Here is a 21028-nt window from a genome sequence, read left to right on the forward strand (position 1 = left end):
TCCGCTGCATCCCTCTCCTGCCTTCCCCGATCCCGCCTTTCCCGAATCCGCTGCATCCCTCTCCTGCCTTTCCCGAATCCGCTCCCATCCCTCTCCTGCCTTCCCCGATCCCGCATGCGCGCTCCCCCGCACCCCGCCTTTCCCGGTCCCGCTTTCTCCCGATCCCGACGCCACCGTTTCCCTTTCCCGATCCCGCTGTTCCCCCATCCTGCTGTTCCCGACACCGATATTCCCTATCCCGCTATTTCCTATATTCCCGACCCCCCTATTTCTCGATCCTGACCCCGCCGTTCCCGGTCCCGCCTCCCCTGCCCCCGGTCCCTCCGCGCGCATGCGCAGCGCCGCGGGGCGGTGCCGGTGGAGCGGCGCGGGGCGGTGCCGGTGGAGCGGCGCGAGCGGCCCTGCAGGTGAGGTGGGTCCGCGCCCCTGCCCCGGCCGCGCCCCTCAGAGCGCCCCTCGCCCTCCATGGTGCCCGGAGCCTTCTCAGTGCCCCTCAGAGCGCCCGGAGCCCCTCAGAGCGCCCCGAGCCCTCCATAGCGCCCGGAGCCTTCACAGCGCCCCGAGCCCTCCATAGCGCCCGGAGCCTTCACAGCGCCCCTCACAACGCCCGGTGCCCCTCACAGCGCCCCGAGCTCTCCATAGCGCCCGGAGCCTTCTCAGTGCCCCTCAGAGCGCCCCAAGCCCTTCATAGCGCCCGGAGCCTTCACAGCTCCCCTCACAACGCCCGGTGCCCCTCACAGCGCCCCGAGCTCTCCATAGCGTCCGGTGCCCCTCAGAGTGCCCCTCACAGCGCCCGGAGCTTTCTCAGCGCCCCTCAGAGCGCCCGGTGCCCCTCACAGCGCCCGGTGCCCCTCACAGCGCCCAGCCCCACCGGGCACTCCGGGCGGTCGGGCCGCCCCGCGCTCGCTGCTCGGCCCGGCCCCTCCGTTAAGGGTTCATCCCTGCAGAGACCCCGCCGCGGCCCCGCACAGCTCTCGGGCTCCTCCTGTCGCTCCCGGGCCGTGCTCGGCACCGGCTGTGACCGACAACGGTCTATGGTCCCCCGGGGGATATGCGGTGACGCAGCCCCTCTGCCACCCGCTGCCGAATAGTCACAGAAGCGAATCACAGCAGCCCAGGCTGCTCTGGGGTTAAAGGGACCTTACAGTGCATCCCGTGCCACCCGCTGCCGTGGGCAGAGCCACGTTCCACTGTCCCAGAGTGCTCCAAACCCCCTTCAACCTGGCCTTGAATACTTCAGGGATGGGACTGCCACCCCCTGAATCACAACCTCAAAATGCATTCAGTATAATAAATGATCTGTGGAGATTTACTTTCACAAAGGCCCACAGCTGTCAGGAAGAGAGAGGACCATGAATGACAGCAGGGTAGTTCCACTTCTCAGCAGTGTCTGCATGTTTTGTAGTGGTTGTACCCCACCTCTAACCATCACTCAATCACCCTGAAAAACACAGCTCAATGAGTCCTGCTTGCAGGACCTCAATGCATGGGTCAGTCCACACACTCAACAGTAACTTTCAGATGTAGCTATTACTGCTTTTGGTTACAGACTGTCACTACACTCTTATGTGGAATAACAAAAAGATTAATGGTTACCTGATATATTGATAATCTAGACTTCAGTGTTTTCTCTTTGCACAGATCCCTTACTTTTGCTTTTCTCAGAGACATGTTTCTGGGAGTCCTTCATCCCGCTGAGCAACACCAAGCTCCACATCTGTGGAGGAATTAATCCCAAAATAATGTGTACAAAATAAATGTGTTTGCACTTCTGTATTGCTTGAAAGCATTTGCAGGTTGTGATTCAGGTGGTGACTGCCCCTGGATCCCTGGAAGTGTCCCAAGGCCAGGTTGGAGCAACCTGGGACAGTGGATGGTGTCCCTGCCATGGCAGGGGTGGCACTGGATGGGCTTTAAAGTCCCTCTAATCAAAACCATTCTGGGATTCTGTGATTTTTCCATCTCTTGTTTCCATCAGAAGTTCATGCATAGAGAGTACCTGCACGTCTACAGCAAGATGAAGTGAGAGAGAGACAGTCTGCAGGGCCAGCTGCTGTGAGAGTATCACCTCAGATATAATTAGCATTGTAATCCTCTCTTGTGATGTACTTGCTTGGCTAGACACATAAACCGACCTGAAAAGTTTTTCTTCCACACGTTTAAGTAAACACTTCACTGTAAATCCAGTTACACCATTATGACTATTTTATTTTGTGTAATAGCAGTAAAATTATAAATGAGAGGAGTTGTCTAGGAACTGGGAAATCTGACATGCCTCATAAATCAGATCTTTCCTTTTTATAGCAAGATCTAGTTTAAGTGCTTCTACACTATTATCCTAGGTGTTTAGTCACCTTTTACATTGTAAGTCCATTGAATGACCTGCGAATAATACCTGATACAATTCTTCAGTTTTGCAACTGTCTTTTGAATTTGAATTTTCATATTACTCTGCTGCCTTTACCTAACATTTTACTACATTTTGTCCTTTACTGGCAATTTTAGGTAACAGTGGAACCAACGGGAAAAGAGAGACTGTCAGAAGTAGAGATGAAAGAGGACAGGGATCACAGGTGGGCTGCTGCTGTGGGATCTCATTAAGCAGCTAAATGTGTACATTTCTCTCACAACTGTAACATTGCTGGTAAAGTTGAGGCCTGCCAAAGGTTTTGACTCTGCTCTTGTGATTGATTTGTGGTGGTACAGCATTATGCTTAATGGACAGAAAAAAAATGATATCTGTATATATATAAATATATATATATATGTAAAATATCTAAAAGCAGAACTTACAGAAAGTCTTTAATAACATGTATATATTTGTAAAGTTACACAAAGCTAAAGCCTTCCCTGCAGTGTTTCAATACAGGCTGAAAAGGAAGTAGCATTAATTGATTTTTATGATCCAAACTATGAGGACAGTAAAAAGCAAAGGGAGAAGCTGGAAATGCCCAAAGCCAGCTAGGAATCTAAACACACAGTTTGTTTTAAATGAAAGTGAATCTTAGGTTTTAGTCATCTGTAAGTTTTAGGATAATGTGATGTTTTGATTCTGTCTATGTACCACTGAAAACACTGCAGTGTAGGCAGTGGTCAGACATTCAAATGAGGCAGTTTAGACACTTTTCTACCTGCCTAATCTGATAAACCTGCACCTAAGGGCATGGGACAGGTGGATTTGCTACATCTACTGTGAAGTAGCCATAGGGCAGCTCCTGCAGTGCAAGAGAAATAAGCTGCCAGAAACCAAATGATCCTGTTCTACTTTCCTAAAAAGCTTGTTAGTATCTTTAAATGGCAATCATAGTTCAGCAGAATTTTCCAGAGGACTTGGGATTCTTCATTTTGTTGAAATGCCAAGCCTAGAGGCATGAAGATTGCTAGTTCAGTCGTTATACAACATCTATTCTGTGTATTCTTTCCTTGGAAATGTCAAATTATTTCAGCCTGTCAGTTAATTCTCCCAAAAAGTCCCCCTCAGTTAGCACAAAGCCTTGTCTTGATCCAAATACAGTGATATGGCCTGTTTGAACAAACATGTTTGGCACTGATGCCTGGATTAGCCAAACTCTGCAGAGCACTAGAAAAAAATGAGTTCCTCAGCTGAACAAAGTGTCATTAATACTGAGGAGTACAAATATAGGAACAGATGAAAGGGCAGCCAGCAAAGCTCTGACACCTACAAGAGGATACAGCAAAGCAGAGGCTGTTGCACCAGGAATCCAAACCCTCCAAGGATTAACCCCACTCTGGAATCAGATGGGTAAATAGTGTTACATTACCCACGTGGAAATAAAACTTAGGTCTATGTCAGTGACAGCTTCTCAGCTGTGAACATTCAGAACTTCCCCCAAAGAGTATGCTTATATTAAGAATTTAATTAATATTTATTAGTTATCTGAAGCTGCTCTTTGTTCTTTAGTCAACTAAAATGATGCCAGCTTCCTCCAGTTCCTCCTACAAAATGTTTTACCAGATGCTCCATTTGTTAACACATTTTTGTGAGCTGACACTTGGAAAATACATGTGTCCCTTTACTCATAAATCACAGACTCAGATTTCTAGGGCCACTTCTGTAGTGAGTGAACAATGTGAAACCAAGGAGTGCTGCTGTGGGGCTGTTCCTGTTGCGTGAATTGATCCAGACAGGTAACCAAGGGCAATCCTCAAACCACAGACAAAATGCAAAGAGCAGATTTGTTTCACTGTACAATATAGATTTCATTCTAGCTGACCTCCGATTCTTTCTACCCAACGTTTCCAATAGAGATTCCTGCTGAGGGTCTGTCATTCCCAGGAAGTCAGCACTGTTCTGCTGACTCTCACCAGTGCCCGTGTGTGTGTGTGTGTGTCAGTGTGCCTGCCCCCCTGGCCCTGGACACCAGCTCTTGGCACCCAGGGAATCCACATGGAACCATGGAGGTTCTGGATCCCCCAGTTGCAGCTGCAGGCAGGCTGGGGAAGCTGTAGCTGCTTGACTCCTTTGGGGTTGAAACTTCTACCAACACACTAAAGAAAGGTGTGTAAAAGAGGGTTTTAGGTTCCACAATCTATTCAGTTTTTTAAGTAGCCAAGGTACCTTAGTGGCTTTTCCCAAATTCTGTACAGATCTTTTGAAGTCCCGTTTTATTTCTTTTTTTATTTTCCCCCCACAAACTTAGAATCACAGAACGGTTTGGATTGGATTTTAATTTTAGGGTTACTTTGTTTCTAAATAATTGGGAGGTATTTTTAATTAATCCCTAGCTTCATTAATAGTAGGGATTTTTCAGGAAGACATGCAAGGAAGTGATGGGAATAGATGAAAGCCCATTTATTTACATCAGCTAATATTTAGTTTTTGAAATTGATTTGGAGATAAGATCTACTTTTAAGATAGAATAAGGTATTGTATCCTATTTTATTTACATTTTTTATTTATCTCGTATTTAGTTAAATCAACAAAATCTTTGGATTTTAGTTGATTACAGTTGATTATATGAACTTATTTTTTTATGGTTTTGAGGTATTACTTTTAATGCAGTTAATTTATACTCTCTAAAAATCCTTAAGTGACATTCTATGCTTTTACTGGGTAAGAAAAAAATGTTTTGTGCAGATAAAATGATAAACCCAGATAACAATGGAACATTTCTATATAATTATTTTTTCCTGGCATTTCAAAATCAATGTGTCAGTTTAACTGTAATTAATCTCACTTTACAAAATTCTCTCTGTAGCTCTGTGTTTATTTGTGTGATACATGTAGACACACACAAATAAATACCTATTTACTTATTGCTGATAGGAAATGAGGTGAACAGGAAGAGTGGAGTTATTAGAACATCAGGCTGGTGCGGCCTGTTTGCCTCAATCCCTTTAAAGGCCAGGCAGATGCAGAAAGCAGTTTAGGGATGATTATCTGCATAGTCTCCAGGGCACTCCTTGCACAGTTTAGGTTAAGAAAAGATGGTTGCTGGCTCCTCCCAGATTACCATCCCCGATCCGATTAGCCACAGGAAACACCAGGGGAATTCATTCAGCTTCTCCTCTGTAAACGTGACTCCCCTGCAGTGTTTCTTGTGGCTGATACTGCAGCAATGAAGGGATCAGCAATCACTCATTCTTTTTGCAGGGTAACAGGTAAGGTGTTACATAAAACTATTAAAATTCATGTGAATTTACTATGGTTTTGAATGTATTAGATTTAAAAAGAATTCCTGTAATTTGCAGAGATAATCTTTGGACTTGCAGTTCTGAGTGCCGTCAGAATGCTGACAATTACAGTGTTTCATTCTGTGTGTAGTCAGTGTGACGTCTGAGAGCCTCTTGGTAAACATGATGTTTATGATCAAGGGTCTCAGAGCCACCATTTTTGTTTGTAGAACAGTTAATATTCACTTTACGCCATCTCCTTGATGAGTCTCTCTAGTAATTACTGCCTGCCAGACTGTTCAAGGTAGTTTAAAATACCTTGTGTTAACTCTTAGGTTAGCACTGCCACAGAAAGAGTTATTTAAATAACATGGCTCAAGTCAATTCAGAGACTTGTCCATCAGTCTAGCTTGCAGTTTCTTGCTATTTATGTCAAAAAATGTATGAATAGCAAACACTGAATCACCAGCACCTACATAATCTTTTAATGAATTATGTTCTCTTGTCTCTTTGTACACAAAAGCAGTTAAGAGTCCTTTGTAAATATCAAACTTGATGATTAAATGACATTCACCTTTTACTAAGACAGTTGGGGAATATTTTTTTCCCAAAGAGGGTAAAAGGCGTGTAGAAATAACAAATCCACTCTGGTTGTGGTTCCAGTGAAACCCCTGGAGCTTCACAGCAGCTGTAGTATCATTCTGCTGTGTAAATACTGTAGAACTAAACTATATGAAAATTTGTTTACATTTTTACCTAGTCTTCTCTCTGTCCTTTATCCGTGTGTTCATTTGCTTTTCCAATATTTTGGTGTTTGCTTACAGGTAGTAAACATTTCAAATTTCAAATAATTGAGCCTTTTAAAGCACATTGGGAATTGAGGTGTGTGCCTACTGAGAGATGTGTTCTCAGTGCTAAAACTGCCTTCCAGACCATGGTTAAATTGTGGCTTAAGCATTCATGAAATACCTGTTCCCAGTGAGCTTTTTCACTGGTACATGCATTGGAGCAAGAACCTTTGCATCTTGTTTCATTAATCAAAATAATGAAGTTAGCAAAACCCCCCAGTTATCATCATTTTTACAAACCTTTAGAAATGCTTTGTTATTCCTGGCAACGCTAAAATTAGATAGTCTGTGGTAATTTAAAACACAATTTCATTTACCAGTGCTTCCTGTACCAGTGACTAACCATGTCTTGGCCAATTTAGAAGATTTTTTGCTAGAAACTCTCATGATCTGCCAATCTTAAAGCATCAGATTCAAAGCCTGAATTGAAAGACAAAGTTATCATTTAGTTGCTCTTAACCACTTCATTGAATATACCCAGTACTCACTACTCTGTCCTATTTTTACTTAGCCTTAATCATCAAAGTTATTTTTAGTTATCTGCCTGAAACATCTCCATTAGTGCAGTTTACAGGATTTTGTATTTTGCCAGTGAAACTTTATCTCCTATGATCATATATTTAGACATTCTGTTGACTTCTATGGGACTGCTCACAAAAGCAAAGCTTCTCAAGTACTTGCAGAATTAGGCCACAGGAAATTTTAGAAGTGTTAGCCAAGCGCTTAGGTACTAAGCTACCCTCGCCCCTACCTGCAGTGAGCTATGTTCCTTTCAAAATTTGGCTCCTAGGTAGTTACTTACATGTGACTACAATAGAGAGAGAACAAATTCACTTTGGAAGACAAGAAAACAGTAAAAATAACCTCAGGATTTCATGTGATAGGCCTAAGCATCAGCATTGCCTCTATTGTATGAATATATTTGAGGTTTAAAATAATTTTTTCCCATATATTGATATTTTAAAATGGAAAACTTAGCAAAATTTTTTCATGTTAATACATACAGGTAACCTTTTGAAGTGTGTGGTCTGCCGTGGCATCCTTGTTTACCAAAGCCACAGGAATTAAAGATTTGGGCCCTCACTATTTGTGGCTAGGTGCACAGGAGTGCAGTGGGGAGCCTTACAGTGGGATTCCTGTCCGTGCTGGCAGCTATACTGCCCTAACTGGAATCCTTCCAGCTGGGAATGCAAGCTCTTCTCTTTGTTTGGAAACGTGTTCTGAAGTAAAAGGTAACAATTGCATTTATTGAATAACCATCCTCATTGCCAAGATAGAGCGAGACCAGCATCTTGTCTCTTCAGTTTTTGGCTGTATAATTGTTTTCTGGCTGCTGCAATAATGGACATTGCTCCTCTCATTGCAGTCTGGAGCAAAAATTCAACCCAGCCACTGGAAGCCACTGCTTTCCAGATCCTGAAATACCAGAAAGGAATGTTTTTTGTGACAAGGCAGAGTTGTTCATTTACAAACCCCGCTGCTGGTTTGCTGGGCCCATCCTGCAGCGGGCTCCTGAGAGCCAGTGAGTGACGCTGCCTGTGGAAGGCAGCCTTTGGAAGGAGCATGGAACTTCTCCTTGGGATCCCCGAGGTCCCAGCTGTCCTGCTGTCTGCGTGGTACCCTACTGCTCCACTGTGTCCTTACAGAGAGCAGTGCCTTTGTTCCAGAGGAAATGGCCGTGGGCAAGGGGCTTCGCTGCTGAGGAGAAGGAGGATGCCCGGAGCGACCTCACCCGCGGCGGCACGAGGTGCTCACCCCGCTTCCCCCGCAGGAAAGGCAGCCCCGCACGTGTGAGCAGCGAGTGGGACTCGGCAGCTGTCGTGTCACCAAATGCAACACGTGAATCGAGTGCAACAGGAGACAAAAATCCCTTCTGCTAGAAATTGTTCGGCTCCAAAGTAGGGGGAAAGAAAAGGCAACTCAAAACTGCATACAGACGTCAAAGCATGTATCAAACCCACACCTGGAGGGGACCTCCTGAAATACCCCAAGCGCTTGGCATGAGGATTCCAAGAGATTCTTTGGGCAGCGTGGTCCTGCTCTCCCCTCATGTCCGCCGACAGCACAGGCACATTTCCCGGTGTCTGGTGTCAGGAGCCGGGTGTTCCTACTCGCTGGCTGGCACCGCTGCCCGTGCTGGAACGGAGGTGGGACTGCACCGCAGGGAGACACCGTTCCGTTCCTCCCACTTGCTCAGGGAGCCCGGATTAAGGGGCGGCTCGTTGCTGTCACGGCAGCAGGAATGCACGGCACAGATCAGGCAGCAGAGCTGATTAAGGCGATATCGTGATTGCCCCAATGGATGTGACTCGGATCCTCGGGCAGCCGTGACCTAGGATAGCGCTCCAGGCTGTGTCTTCCGGAGCTACCGAGCGTTCAGGGGATGAGCAAAACACTGAAGAACGTCTTTAAAAACCAAAAATATCTGGTACAGAGGCGAGGCAGGAGAGAGCTGCTGCTTTTACCTAAGCACTATTTTTACTATTAGCAGCCTTTTTATTGGTGCAGGAATGTAATGCCCCTCTCTAGGAACATCAGCACTGACCTGTCCCAGATTATCACCGTGCATCTGTCTGAGTGTAATGTAAAGCCATTTGTCACAATATTACTAACTTTTTCAAAAGCAAATATAAGAGAATTGTTCCCACTGATCACACTGAGCAATTTAAAACAGCTTGTCAGTCAAATTTAGCAAACTGGAAGGCAGAGACAAAATACTCAAGTCAGTTGGGCAGCACAGGAATTATAAATTCGGTGTGTAAATGAAATAAAATCGTTTAGACAATAAAGAAACACAGAGCTCACCTCTGCCACTTATAAGAATCCTGCTAGTATTTTGTCATACAATAGGTATAGTGTCTTGTGCATGAACCTCTATCTCATCCCTTTCCAGTTAAGGGTTCTTATCAGCCTGATTCCTGGGTAAAAAAAAAAAAAAACCAAAAAAAAAACCAAAACAAAAAAGGAAAATAATTGTAGATGATAGAAATATCCCTGATATTTAATCTGTTTTATTTCATCACTTGAGTGCAAGGAAATAGGAGAACTAAATAATCATAGTGGTGGTGATTCTGCTGCCAAGATATCTTTTTCAAATGTTATCTAGACAAGCTATTAAGAATTTTAAAGAAAATTTCCTGAGAAACAGAAACCAATAATTTTTGTTAATTCAGTATTATTAACTCCAAAAATTAAATTCTGGGGATAAAATTAAGTTCTTTCTTTAGGTTCAAAGTTGCCTCTGATAATGGAAGCCATCACTTACTGATTTCAAAATCCATGGAAAAATAAATATAGATGTTTTGGAGCTTCTCCAAATAGAATGCAATTATATGAAGGTACTTTATTAAAGGATTGACTTTTCAGGATACAGAAGTCAAGTAGCTGAGTAGAAACTTCTCCAGGCACTCTAAATCTTTATTAAGAGTTTTCTTAATTCATATTATTCTTAATGTACTTACATTAGAGATGCATTGCTGAGCATCTCTGAAGTTTCAGGATGCTTTTTGTCCTTCATTGACAAACGTATTTCTCATCCCTGTGAGAGGACTGGTGCAGCTCTGTGAAAGGGTTAATAGAGATGTGTGATCTGTTCCCACCATAAAGCATCTTCAAAAGAACAGAGCTGCACTGGATGACTTTGTGGAATGAAGTCCAGTGGCATTGTTGAAAGAATAATTTATTCAAGTATGTATTCATTCATTTGAATGAATAAATTTTATTTAAATATTTACTACAAAAATAATTTTGCAGGGTTAGAGATAAAAGCTGGATGATGAACAACAAGCATTCAGCACCACACAGGCCCGTTGTATCACTTAATCTCCACAGGACGTATATTTTTTAATTTTTTTTAGCAAACATGTCTTTCAAAACCCTTTTTATGCTGCAGAATGCTAATATTGGTTTTACAGACTTGGGAACCTAAGGTTTTTCTATTTAGCAAAGTTTCTATAGTTAATGATGCAGCAGAGATGTGCTTAGTTTGGTATAAAAAATGCTCTTTTTTGTTAGGCTTGCAGCTATTTTCTTAAAGAGATAAGAGAAACAGAAGGGTGATCTTATACTGAGTAAGAATTTCCACTCAAGAACCATGCAAAGGGTTTATTTAATCATCACAGTGGCTGATTACTGTGTTCATACTTACAGCTTGCTTTATCTTTCTGCCAGAAGGTCTTCAGAGCAGGACCTACCTTGTATTAGAAATAACAGTAGAGAAAAAAATCTGTTTCTGCCTGAGAGAGTCCTGGATTCAGTGTTCTTGTTAGAGGAGAATCATCACAGATGTGATTCCAAACTCCAAGAGTGCAAGGAAAAGAGCAGCAACAGCCTGTGGATTGTGGACAATCTGTCTATCAAGTACCAGCCCATGCCTGACTGCCAGAATCTTCAGTGACTCCTTAACCAGGAGCATGTGGCTTTATTCTGAATTTTTTGAGCTGTTTTCAGTGAATATTTTATTGTTTCAACAGGTACTGCAATGGCTGCAGGAGTTTTGCTGCAAAATGAACAACCATACTCTTCGCTGATAGAGAGCAGTGTTTATCTGGCAAATATGAGTTCAGGTAGGAATTTGTCTCTGATGTGCCATTCATAATAAATGCTTAGAACAATTCTGGGAAAAAAAACCACAAAATTTTTAAAAGCCCAGAAATATTATCCATGTTTATAAACTTAAAATATCTCTAACAAAACCAGACTGCATTACTTCATCAGCATATCATGGTGATAATATGTTGATCTTTTCTATAATTTTCATTTTGTCAGATCTCTTAATGGAAGAAACAATTCTATTTTTGTGTTGAGAAACTGCCTAACTCTCTGAAAATACAAACCTCAACAAAACTCCCATTCTAATTATTTAAACTTTTACAGGATGCAATTCTTTCTTACCATTTTGGGTGAGTGCTTGTTTGCAAACCTGCAAGATTCAGTAGGAAAATAATGATGTGCAGCATTCTATTTTCCTCACTTCTGTCTACACTATAATTTGATATATACTGAAAAGTTTCTGGGAAGAGAAAGAGAATTAAATGCAAGAAAGGAATGTAGTTAATTATAAAATATTTTTCACATTTCTTCAGTACAGGTAGCACTTGAAACATCTCCTTTTTAGCTCCTTTCTCTTCCACCCAACCCCCAAAATAAAAACAACTTTACATGTTTCCTCACCTGTTGATATCAGCTCCACTGATGAATGAAGAGTCAAGGTTTTGACCATTTTCCTTTCCTTACATGGTATCACTGCTAATGTTTCAGTCTTGGTACCCACAGGAAACATTGTCACATCTCTGTAAAAGCAGGGGAGCAGCAGTCAAAGTTCAGGCCCTCAGCTTCTGCTCAGTGCCTCAGGAAGAAGCAGATTTCTGCCTGGTGAATTTGTCCCAGAAATGAATTTCCTCTTATGCAAATTCCTCTGTACAACTGACTGGTTTTGTGGTACAAGAAGAAACACATATGTATTTTAGGAAAATGCAATGAGATTAATTTGTTTATTGACAAATTTAAAGTGGATTTTCTTGTTTTCCCCTTCCAGTGCAGTCTGATGCACATACATAGGGATATCAGAGGCTTTTTACATCACTATAATCCATTCTCCACACAGTTTCTTTTTCAACTGCTGCAAGCTTTCCAGCCACCTCATTCTCCTGCTCAGCACACTGGAAGAAAAGTGGGAGGCAATTTGCCACCTCATACTGGCCTTCAGAAGCCTGAAGCACTCAGCTGACACACCTTCTCCTCCTAATGATCTGCTTTCTCTCAGGCTGCAGGGTTAACAGCTTTGCTTCATATAAAAGCTGTGCCCTGAAAAAAAAAAAACCCAGCCTTTTGTTTGGGATAACAAATTGTGTTTTGTTAGAAGATGTGAATGGTCCAGGCAAACAGTGTACAATTCATCACGTACTGAAGCATTTCAGCAGGAACACACTAATCCAAATCATTACACAGCTAATGATGCATTTTGGAGCAGCAAAGTGGAGGAGGAGAGGTGGCTGTGGAATGAAGAACCAAGAGGTGGGGGAGTATAATGTGCTTCCTTACAGATCTCTCAGGAGGCAGAGCCTCCAGCTACATTTCGATTGTTCCGTTGAATGGAGCATTTTGTGTCTTAGTGACTTCTGAATGCCTGTTATTGAGCAGGAACTAAATACTCCCATTGTTTCTGACAAACACTTTGGTTGTTCCCAGCGCCTTTTGAAAATTACCTACTTGACACGCAACTATTTTCATCAAGCGGTGGAACAGTTTGTCCCGAGCAGACGCAATCCCTCTGGAAAGGAGCAGCCCGGGGCTGGCTGGCAGCAGCACCTGCATCCTCCGTTTCCATGGCGACACTCAGCCCGGGGACCAGCTGCCGAGCGAGCTCGGGGATGCTCCGCTCCGCTCCCGCAACTTCAGCGCTGAGCAACTTCCCCTGCGCTCAGAGCGCCCCGGGCTGCGGCGTCGGGCAGAGCTGGGGCCGGGCAGCCATGCAGCCTTCCCCCCGCAGGCGCTCGGCCGTCAGCATCTTTAGCCATTTCTTCCAGGGGCGGAGGCATTCCTCCTCTGATCCCCTTCTCCGCCTCAGCCAGCGGCGCCGCAGCTCCGTGGTGGAGCTGCTCTCCTCGTCCACGCACCGGGTCATGGTGGCTCTGTCATCGCTCAGCCCCGAGGAGCTGGATGCAACTTTTCCTGAAAAAAAAAGTAAAGTACTTTTCATTGAGGCAGTTCTGAGTATTTTCTTGGTCTTACTATACTTGTGTTCTGTTAACTGTATTTTTTTTATGTGGATAAAATAGCAAGGTTTAATTTTCTTCCTGTATTTTGTATTTTGTTCATTGATTCCTTATTCAGCTGTTAATACGCGCTTTTTACTCTAACAGCTCAGTTATAAACAACAGGTAAAACAGAAGCACACATGAGGACATGGTTAACTATTTCGGGCTGAAGAGGACTGTGACTTTTTTTCAGCTGCAAAGGATGTCGCTCACCTCTAACTCCATCAGAAAAAATAACTGGCAGTAACGCAGCAATTTTTTCCCCTCAGAATCCTTACGTGAACAACGAGCCTGGATTAGATATGGTGTTTGTGAGTTGATCATGAGGTTGAAGTGGTATTTTTCAGTGAGCTCCTGGCTAACGTGGCTCTGCCTGTGTCGCAGGGAGCTTGAGGCGCCCCACGGCCAAGTACACGAAGATGGGGGAGCGGCTGCGCCACGTCATCCCCGGGCACATGCAGTGCTCCATGGCCTGCGGTGGCCGCGCCTGCAAGTACGAGAACCCCGCACGCTGGACCCAGAACGAGCAGGCCATCAAGGGGCTCTACTCCTCCTGGTGAGCAGCTCAACACAGCAAAACAGCTGGGCTTTTGAAACATCAGCTGCTAAGGGTAAAACATAACGAGAGTTTTAGCTGGAATCAGAACCTGACGTAGTGGCTGTTGTACACAGCCCAGGAAAGATGATGAAAGGTTCCTGTTGACTTCCAGTGAGTTTGGCTTAGATCCAAAAGAATAAATAGCTGTCTGTCATGAATTATAAAAAAAAAGCTGTTCTGGGCTACTAAGGATGAGGATGCAGATTAATTAAATATATTAATAATAGAAATGAAAAGTAAAAGCATTTCCTGCAGATGAAATAATGTGGGCATGTGTTCAGAAGGATGTTCATGTGCAGAAAGAGTCACATGAAATGTATCTTGACATTCTTACTGTTTTTTTTCCACCAGCAAATGCTTCAACAGCACTTAGAAACCTTAAAGGCACAAACAGGGATCTGAGTCCAGATTTCTATTCAAAGGCATTTTTATTGGTGTCCTGGCATTTAAGCAGTTCCAGTAATTGTCTTTTGATAATGTTCTATCTGTATCAGTTTAACAAGATTTATCACTAACACTGTGGCATAGTAGAATTTTTAAAAGTAATTTCTAATTAATCACCAAGGTATTTCTCTCTTTCTTAAATATAATTTTATTTTATTTTTATTTTTATTTTGGAAGACTCATACCCAGGAAATTCTACATGATAACATTATTATTGACTTTTCTAATTTTTCAGGATAACAGATAACATCCTGGCTATGGCTCGACCTTCAACAGAATTAATTGAGAAGTACAACATTATTGAGCAGTTTGAAAGGTAACAAATTCAGTCATTATTTATTGTAAGTATTACTGGTATCATTCCTGATCCATTTTCTCTTTCAACGTAGATTTGGATTGTTGATAAAGATCCTTTCATTTTAACACTCTACAGGTAAAGATTTATTCTCCACTAAGAATAAATGTGTGTTTCAGAAAATCAGGGATAATGAGATTTTGGCTGTTTGTAATACTTTGACTCATCTATTCCTTCCTTAAGATGTGGCATAAAAACCATAATTAACCTTCAGCGTCCTGGGGAGCACGCAAGCTGTGGGAACCCCCTGGAGCAGGAGAGTGGCTTCACCTACCTTCCTGAAGCCTTTATGGAGGCTGGCAGTAAGTTCCCTCCTGCTGCTGTTCCTCATTAATTATTGACTTTGGCATTTAAGGATATTTTGACTGGAATTCCTGTGAGCTAAACACAGCTGTGTAGGAAACATTGCAGAAAACGTGAAACCTGGCAGATACAATGAAGAGCAAATAACACATTGAAGATTGTGTATTATGCAGACAGAGATGGAGGGTTTGTGTTCAAGTGTTCTAAAGGAAGGACAACTGTTCCCTTTTTCTTTTTCTTCTGCATTCACCAATACCCGAGCCATTAACGGTGTGTTAACTTCTGGTACACTCATGTTTTCTTACCTAGACTATAAAAGTTATTTCATGTGAGGACACTGCTCCTGACAGAATTTTTGTATTTCCATGTGATGGTGAGAAGAGAGAAAGTTCTGTCTGTAAGAAGCAGCTGTTGACTGAAGAGGTGCTTGTATTTCTGAAAAGAAAAAATTACCCTCTTTCTATATATAGCTCAGTAATTTTGCATGAATCACTGTTTTTTTACACCTTTTATATTCTAGCTGAACTTGAGTTCAACAAATCTTTGCTAGCTTCGTGTATCTATCAGGTTTCAATAGCAAGCATACACTGAAATGGGGAAATAATCTCTTGCAAACAAGATGTAGTCAGATTTTAAAGCTCCTTTATGCAATTTTAGCACTATAATTTCTTATTAGTAATCTCTCCTCTGCAAATAGTACTACACCTTTCACATTTGGTGTGGCACAAAAATCACTGTCTCTCTTTTTATTTCAGTTTATTTTTATAATTTTGGATGGAAGGATTATGGAGTGGCATCTCTGACAACTATCCTTGACATGGTAAAGGTGATGTCTTTCGCCCTGCAGGAGGGGAGGGTGGCTGTTCACTGCCACGCAGGACTCGGGAGGACAGGTATGTGCCTCTAGGAACCTCAGCCATCTCTGGTTATTAACCAGCAATAACTGGGTTATTAATATAATTAATAATTCTCTATAATTGCAAGGTGGACCTCTACAAAATGGTTAAAAGTGCTAAACTGCTTTGTCCAAAAGTCCTTGATGTCTAGAGAAATTTAGTTTTAGTATATGAAAACCAAAGACCTGTAAGGTTAGAGAAGTTTTTAATCTGTATAATTGTTCCATTACATTCAAACGTGACAGTTGCTTTTGGAGGGGAAAAACACCCCTAGTACATTTTCATTGTCCAGTATTTATAACACATTCACAAACCTGCCACTCACTGTTGGATCAGGTAGATTTGGTGGAGCACCTAAAATTTAAATTGCTTCTTTCAGGTCTTTTTTGGCTGTGCTCTTCCCATAGAAGCCCCCATTGCTCCCATGTCTGTGCATGGTGGAACTCCTGGGGAGGCTGTGGGGAGGCTGCAGTGCAGTGAGCAGGGCTTCTTCACAGGCAATTACATTAAAGTAACAGCATCATGTAATAGAGGACACTGTGTATATACCTGTATTAATTTCTATCCCATATTTCCACTATTTGTTTTAGTCTGACAGTTCCTTCACTAATCCCTGTTTATATTTTCCAGGTGTTCTAATAGCTTGCTACTTAGTTTTTGCCACCAGAATGAGTGCTGACCAAGCGATTCTGTTTGTCAGAGCCAAAAGGCCCAATTCCATCCAGACACGGGGGCAGCTGTTGTGTGTCAGGGAGTTCTCCCAGTTCCTGGTCCCTCTCCGCAACGTCTTCGCGTGCTGCGAGCCCAAGGCACATGCGGTCACCCTGTCCCAGTACCTGACCCGCCAGAGGCACCTGCTGCACGGCTACGAGAGCAGGCACCTCAAACACGTGCCAAAACTCATCCACCTGGTGTGCAAGCTGCTGCTGGACCTGGCTGAGAACCGACAGGTGGTAGAGGCAGAGCTGCTGGACATCCCAGACCTCTCAGCTGAGATCGAGAAGACTGTGTCCCAGCTGGAACCCACGGAACTCGAGCGGGAGCTGGTCAGGCACGACAGCAACGCATCAGACTCGTCCCACGTCCACTCCTCTGCTCTCGACACCCAGGACTCGCACTGCTCCCTGGGACACGAATGTGATTCTTTTTGTGAAAGAAGGAATGTCGAATGCCTTCAGCCTTTTACTCTTCTGAGAAGGCGTCTGAGCTACAGCGAGTCAGACCTAAGGAGAACTGAGTTTCTTGCGGAACACGATGACACTGCCTGGATAGTGCCTGCTCAGATGTTAGTGAACAACAAACCCAAGCAGAGCAGTGGGGAGGAATGTTCTGCCACAGGTGAGGTAAAGCCACAGCTGGAGTTAAACAAAGAAGCATTAGTGCATAACACGTGCATGTTCTGGAGTCAAGGGAGATTTAGTTTGGATGGACAAAGGGATGTCTCCTATCACAGAAGGAACTCTGCCAGAGAAGTACAACGCAGCAGGACCTTTTCATCAGGCCTCGCGTCCATCCACAATCCTAAAGAACCTGTGATGCTGAGGCACAGCTTTGCCAACAAGACTGATCATAGGAAGGACCACAAGACCAACATATATGGCAGGAGAGTCCATACCTCTGAGGACTCTGACTCTTCTTCTTCCTCTTCTAAAGTGAACTTTACCATTGGATACGAAAGCCAGGGTAGCAGAGAGGTGTCAGAGACAATTCCACACATTGTTCTGCAGTCAGAATTAAGTTTGGAAGCCCGAAGAGTTTTGGCAGCCAAAGCACTTGCAGACATAAATGAATTTCTGGGAGAGGATGAAGTGAAGCAGAAAGTAGAAATGTGGCAGGTAATTTTTAACTCAATTTCATGCTATGGGCTCTGCATATTTCACCTCAGTGAATTTCTGGAATGGCAAAAATGATGTGTGGAGCTTTGAAATGGCTTATTGGGACAGCAGTTTTTATGAGGTCCCAGGTCAGTTCTTTCACAGGCTGGCAAAATGCACTTAAACATTCTGGTCTGTAGCAAGAGGGTGGAGGTTCTGGTTATGTTCAGTTTCCTGACTGGAGGAAATGAATGCCATTATCTCTGGTTGTAATGTGGCTACTGGTGGCACTGAAGTAGTACAGGTTTGAGTTGGTTTTCATCAGTACTTTCTCAGAACTAATCAGAGGATTTGTGAGTAGAAGAAAAAGAATTTAGTAGAAACTTAATTGCTTATTGTCAAACTGAAATTCTCTTAGCAGCATTTGCTTTGAAGCTGGAATGCAGAGCTGATTTATGTATTCCAGTGGAGTATTGTAAGGTTCTCAGCTGCACTGCTGCTGTCATCCTTCTGTTTTAAAGGATCATTTATATTATTGCTGATTAATGTTGGTACTCTGAAAAAAAATACAAACTTTTTGGGTAACTCTTAAGTCTTTTTTTGTTGGAACATAAGCAGCCAAACACTGCTACAATCAAAGAGAATGTTGGCAAAGGTAAATAGATAATGTATTTTCAGGGTTTGGTTTTGTTTTGTTTTTAAGAAAGAACTGAATTCTCGAGATGGAGCTTGGGATAAAATCTGCACCGAGAGAGACCCTTTTATCCTCTGCAGCTTGATGTGGTCATGGATAGAACAGCTGAAAGAACCTATTATATCCAAAGATGATATTGACATGCTGGCAAAAAATTGCACAGAATCCCAGGATGCACTCTACTTGTTGGGAAAGGTATATATTGGATCTGAAAATTCATTCTTTAACTTTAGGCAAAGGAATTGCACTTTAAAAAAGCCACTTCAGTCTGTTTCAAAATCAGAATGAGAATTCATTCTGCATCAAATTGCATGAGTTGTCTGGATATCTCTGGGTATCTTCCAGTCCAAGTGTCTTGCTCAAAACAGAGTTACCTAGAGCTTGTGTGACAGATGCTCTGGCCCCTTAATTAAGCTGGAAAAGGGACGGGAAGGAGCAGCCACAAAGATCTGTTCCTCTCTTTCTTCCTCCTTGCAAGCACTGCTCAGGTGTCTCTCTGACAGCTTCCAGTGGTTACAGAGACTTGGAAGAACAGAGAGGGGTGCAAGATGGGGAAAAGAGCCATGAACATGCACAACATTTTGGGCTGAAAAGATCAAATCTCATCTTTCCTATGCCAATTCACAGGAAGGCTATGGCTCATGGAGGAAATCTGAAAATTCCCAGAAATTCCGAGGAATTATGGTACTCAGGAGAAGAGTTTTCCCATCATGACAGAAATAATTATGCAGAGGCTCTTTGGGCTGGTGGGAATTCCCCACCAAATCCTGCACATGAAGGTTTCAGCACAGGAAGGCACAACCTGGTGCTTAAACAGCTGTTAACAAAATCTGGGTGCTAAACTGTTTTTAATGGAAGTATTTCTTCTAATGAGCTGCTGTTCCTTTTCCCCACCAGGAGCAGTGTCAGACCATCCTTTGTATTTTACACTGTGTGGTGAACCTGCAAGTGCTGCCAGCTGATGTGGAGGAGGCCTTACTTGCTCGTGCTATTAAAGCTTTCACCAAGGCAAGTAATCCCAAATAATTGTCCATGATACTGTATTTACTTGGTTTAAATCATGAAGGGTGAATCAGTCAACAGAGGGAGGCCACTGTGAGAAAGGCTACAGCAATTCCTTCACACTTCAGTGTGAAGCTTATTTATTTCAGAGTTTACATTTTTTAATAATCACATGCATAAAGGGTTAGAAATATTCTCAACAAAATTAAATTCTGTCACTACACTCTTAATCCTGGAGTCTCATTTTTCCCTTTCTGGACCACTGCTAGTTCATGGACGTCTTCAAATTATGGGAAAAATAATTTTAAAGAGTGACACTGACTAATCACTGGGAGTAGTTACCAAAGGCTTTGGTAGATTCTGTACTATGTGAAGTCTTTCCATCAGATTAAATAATTTTCTGAAATTACAGTGCAAGTCAGTTCTGTTCCAGGCCTGTAGCACGGGATGTGAATAACTAATTTCTGCTTTGGGCTCATTCTGTAACAGTGACAGGTGAAGCTATTGCTCAGCTCAGATTTCTTCTCAGATTCAGCCAATGAAATCTGAGCTTGAACAAAATGTTCACCGTGCTGCTTCCCCATCTCTTGTAAATCTGCCTGTTAAAACAATCACCACATTTCTCCTTCTTCTGCTTTATTTTAATGCCTAGTCAGCATTAAACTGAAAACACTTACCATCAAGCACTCCATGAAAAACACATCTTTTCTTTGATAAATCTCAAAGATTTTTGATAAATCTCAAAGTTGTGCATCTGCTTTGCATTTTGCTGGATGGCATCTCTAACAACTTCACTGAAACTTCTCTCTTTTATTAGACAAGCTTCGATTCTGAGAATGGGCCATATGTTTACAATACCTTGAAAACTGTATTGAAACAAGCGCTGGAAGAAAAAAGGAAAAGTATTAAAGAAGGGACAGAGAATACTTCTTGATTTCTTCACCACTCTGCTGAAGCATTAGATGGGCTTACCAAATAATTTTGCATTTTTCAGCTACTGTATTTTGTGCTACCTGGCATGATCTACCTAACTTTAGGTAACAGAAGTTATTAACAAAGCATTTTATTTTTTTAGATGCAGTTTTAGTGGCAGTTGTTCAGTCTACATAGTTTTAAAAGCAGTTCCATGTGACCATTCTCTGTAGCATTTGGTTTCAAGCACTGTTCTTTTATATTGTGAAGGGTTCTCCTGTTCTCAAATGTGTTTATTGATTTAGAAACCTCTGTTATTGGCAAGAAACACTATTTTCAAGTTACATGATTGCCATAAGTTCAGTGCCATGATCCCCAAAAGTTTAATGGATTGAGTTAATAATTATGTATTACATATGTTTACATTAATGATGTTTGATTTCACTTTGCAGAAAATAAATATTGATTGAACCTGTGAAACTGCTTTTCCTTTCAGAAATTTTGAAGACCAACAGTAATAATGGATAGATTGACAGATCTTGAGATCTGTTATTGACAGCAGACAATATTTTCCTTCAGATCTCTTAAATAATTGCAACCAAAGTATTTCTAGGAGGTGTTGCAGTAGAGAAATGCACTCTGTTGAGCAGTAGTCATCAAGCCCTAATTTAGAATTTTTTGGCTGAGAAAGCTTCAAATTGTTTTTAACAGAAAATTGATTGAGGCATTTTAAGTGCTTTGAATAAGGATAACATCTTACTTTATTAGCT

General features: G+C 42.5%; 1 protein-coding gene across 7 annotated transcripts; it reads left to right on the plus strand.

Annotated features, from left to right (window-relative positions):
- The first annotated feature begins 375 nt into the window (after nt 1-375).
- On the plus strand, nt 376-20738 carry PTPDC1 (protein tyrosine phosphatase domain containing 1). Of its 7 annotated transcripts, none has more exons than XM_033517498.1 (11): nt 376-407; nt 2506-2573; nt 10955-11047; nt 13625-13796; nt 14518-14598; nt 14821-14939; nt 15696-15833; nt 16467-17671; nt 18354-18539; nt 19242-19352; nt 20164-20738. In XM_033517498.1, exons 3-11 carry the CDS (start codon nt 10963-10965, stop codon nt 20278-20280), a joined length of 2214 nt encoding a protein of 737 aa, XP_033373389.1. In that variant the 5' UTR covers nt 376-407; nt 2506-2573; nt 10955-10962; the 3' UTR covers nt 20281-20738. The 7 variants fall into 7 exon arrangements, with proteins under 7 accessions (XP_033373389.1, XP_015496787.1, XP_033373390.1 ...); XM_033517499.1 differs by having other exon boundaries at nt 389-412; XM_033517497.1 differs by lacking the exon at nt 376-407 and adding an exon at nt 1916-2087.
- The last annotated feature ends 290 nt before the right edge of the window (nt 20739-21028 follow it).

This window comes from Parus major, chromosome 12 (genome assembly GCF_001522545.3).
Source record: "Parus major isolate Abel chromosome 12, Parus_major1.1, whole genome shotgun sequence".
Lineage (NCBI taxonomy): Eukaryota > Metazoa > Chordata > Aves > Passeriformes > Paridae > Parus > Parus major.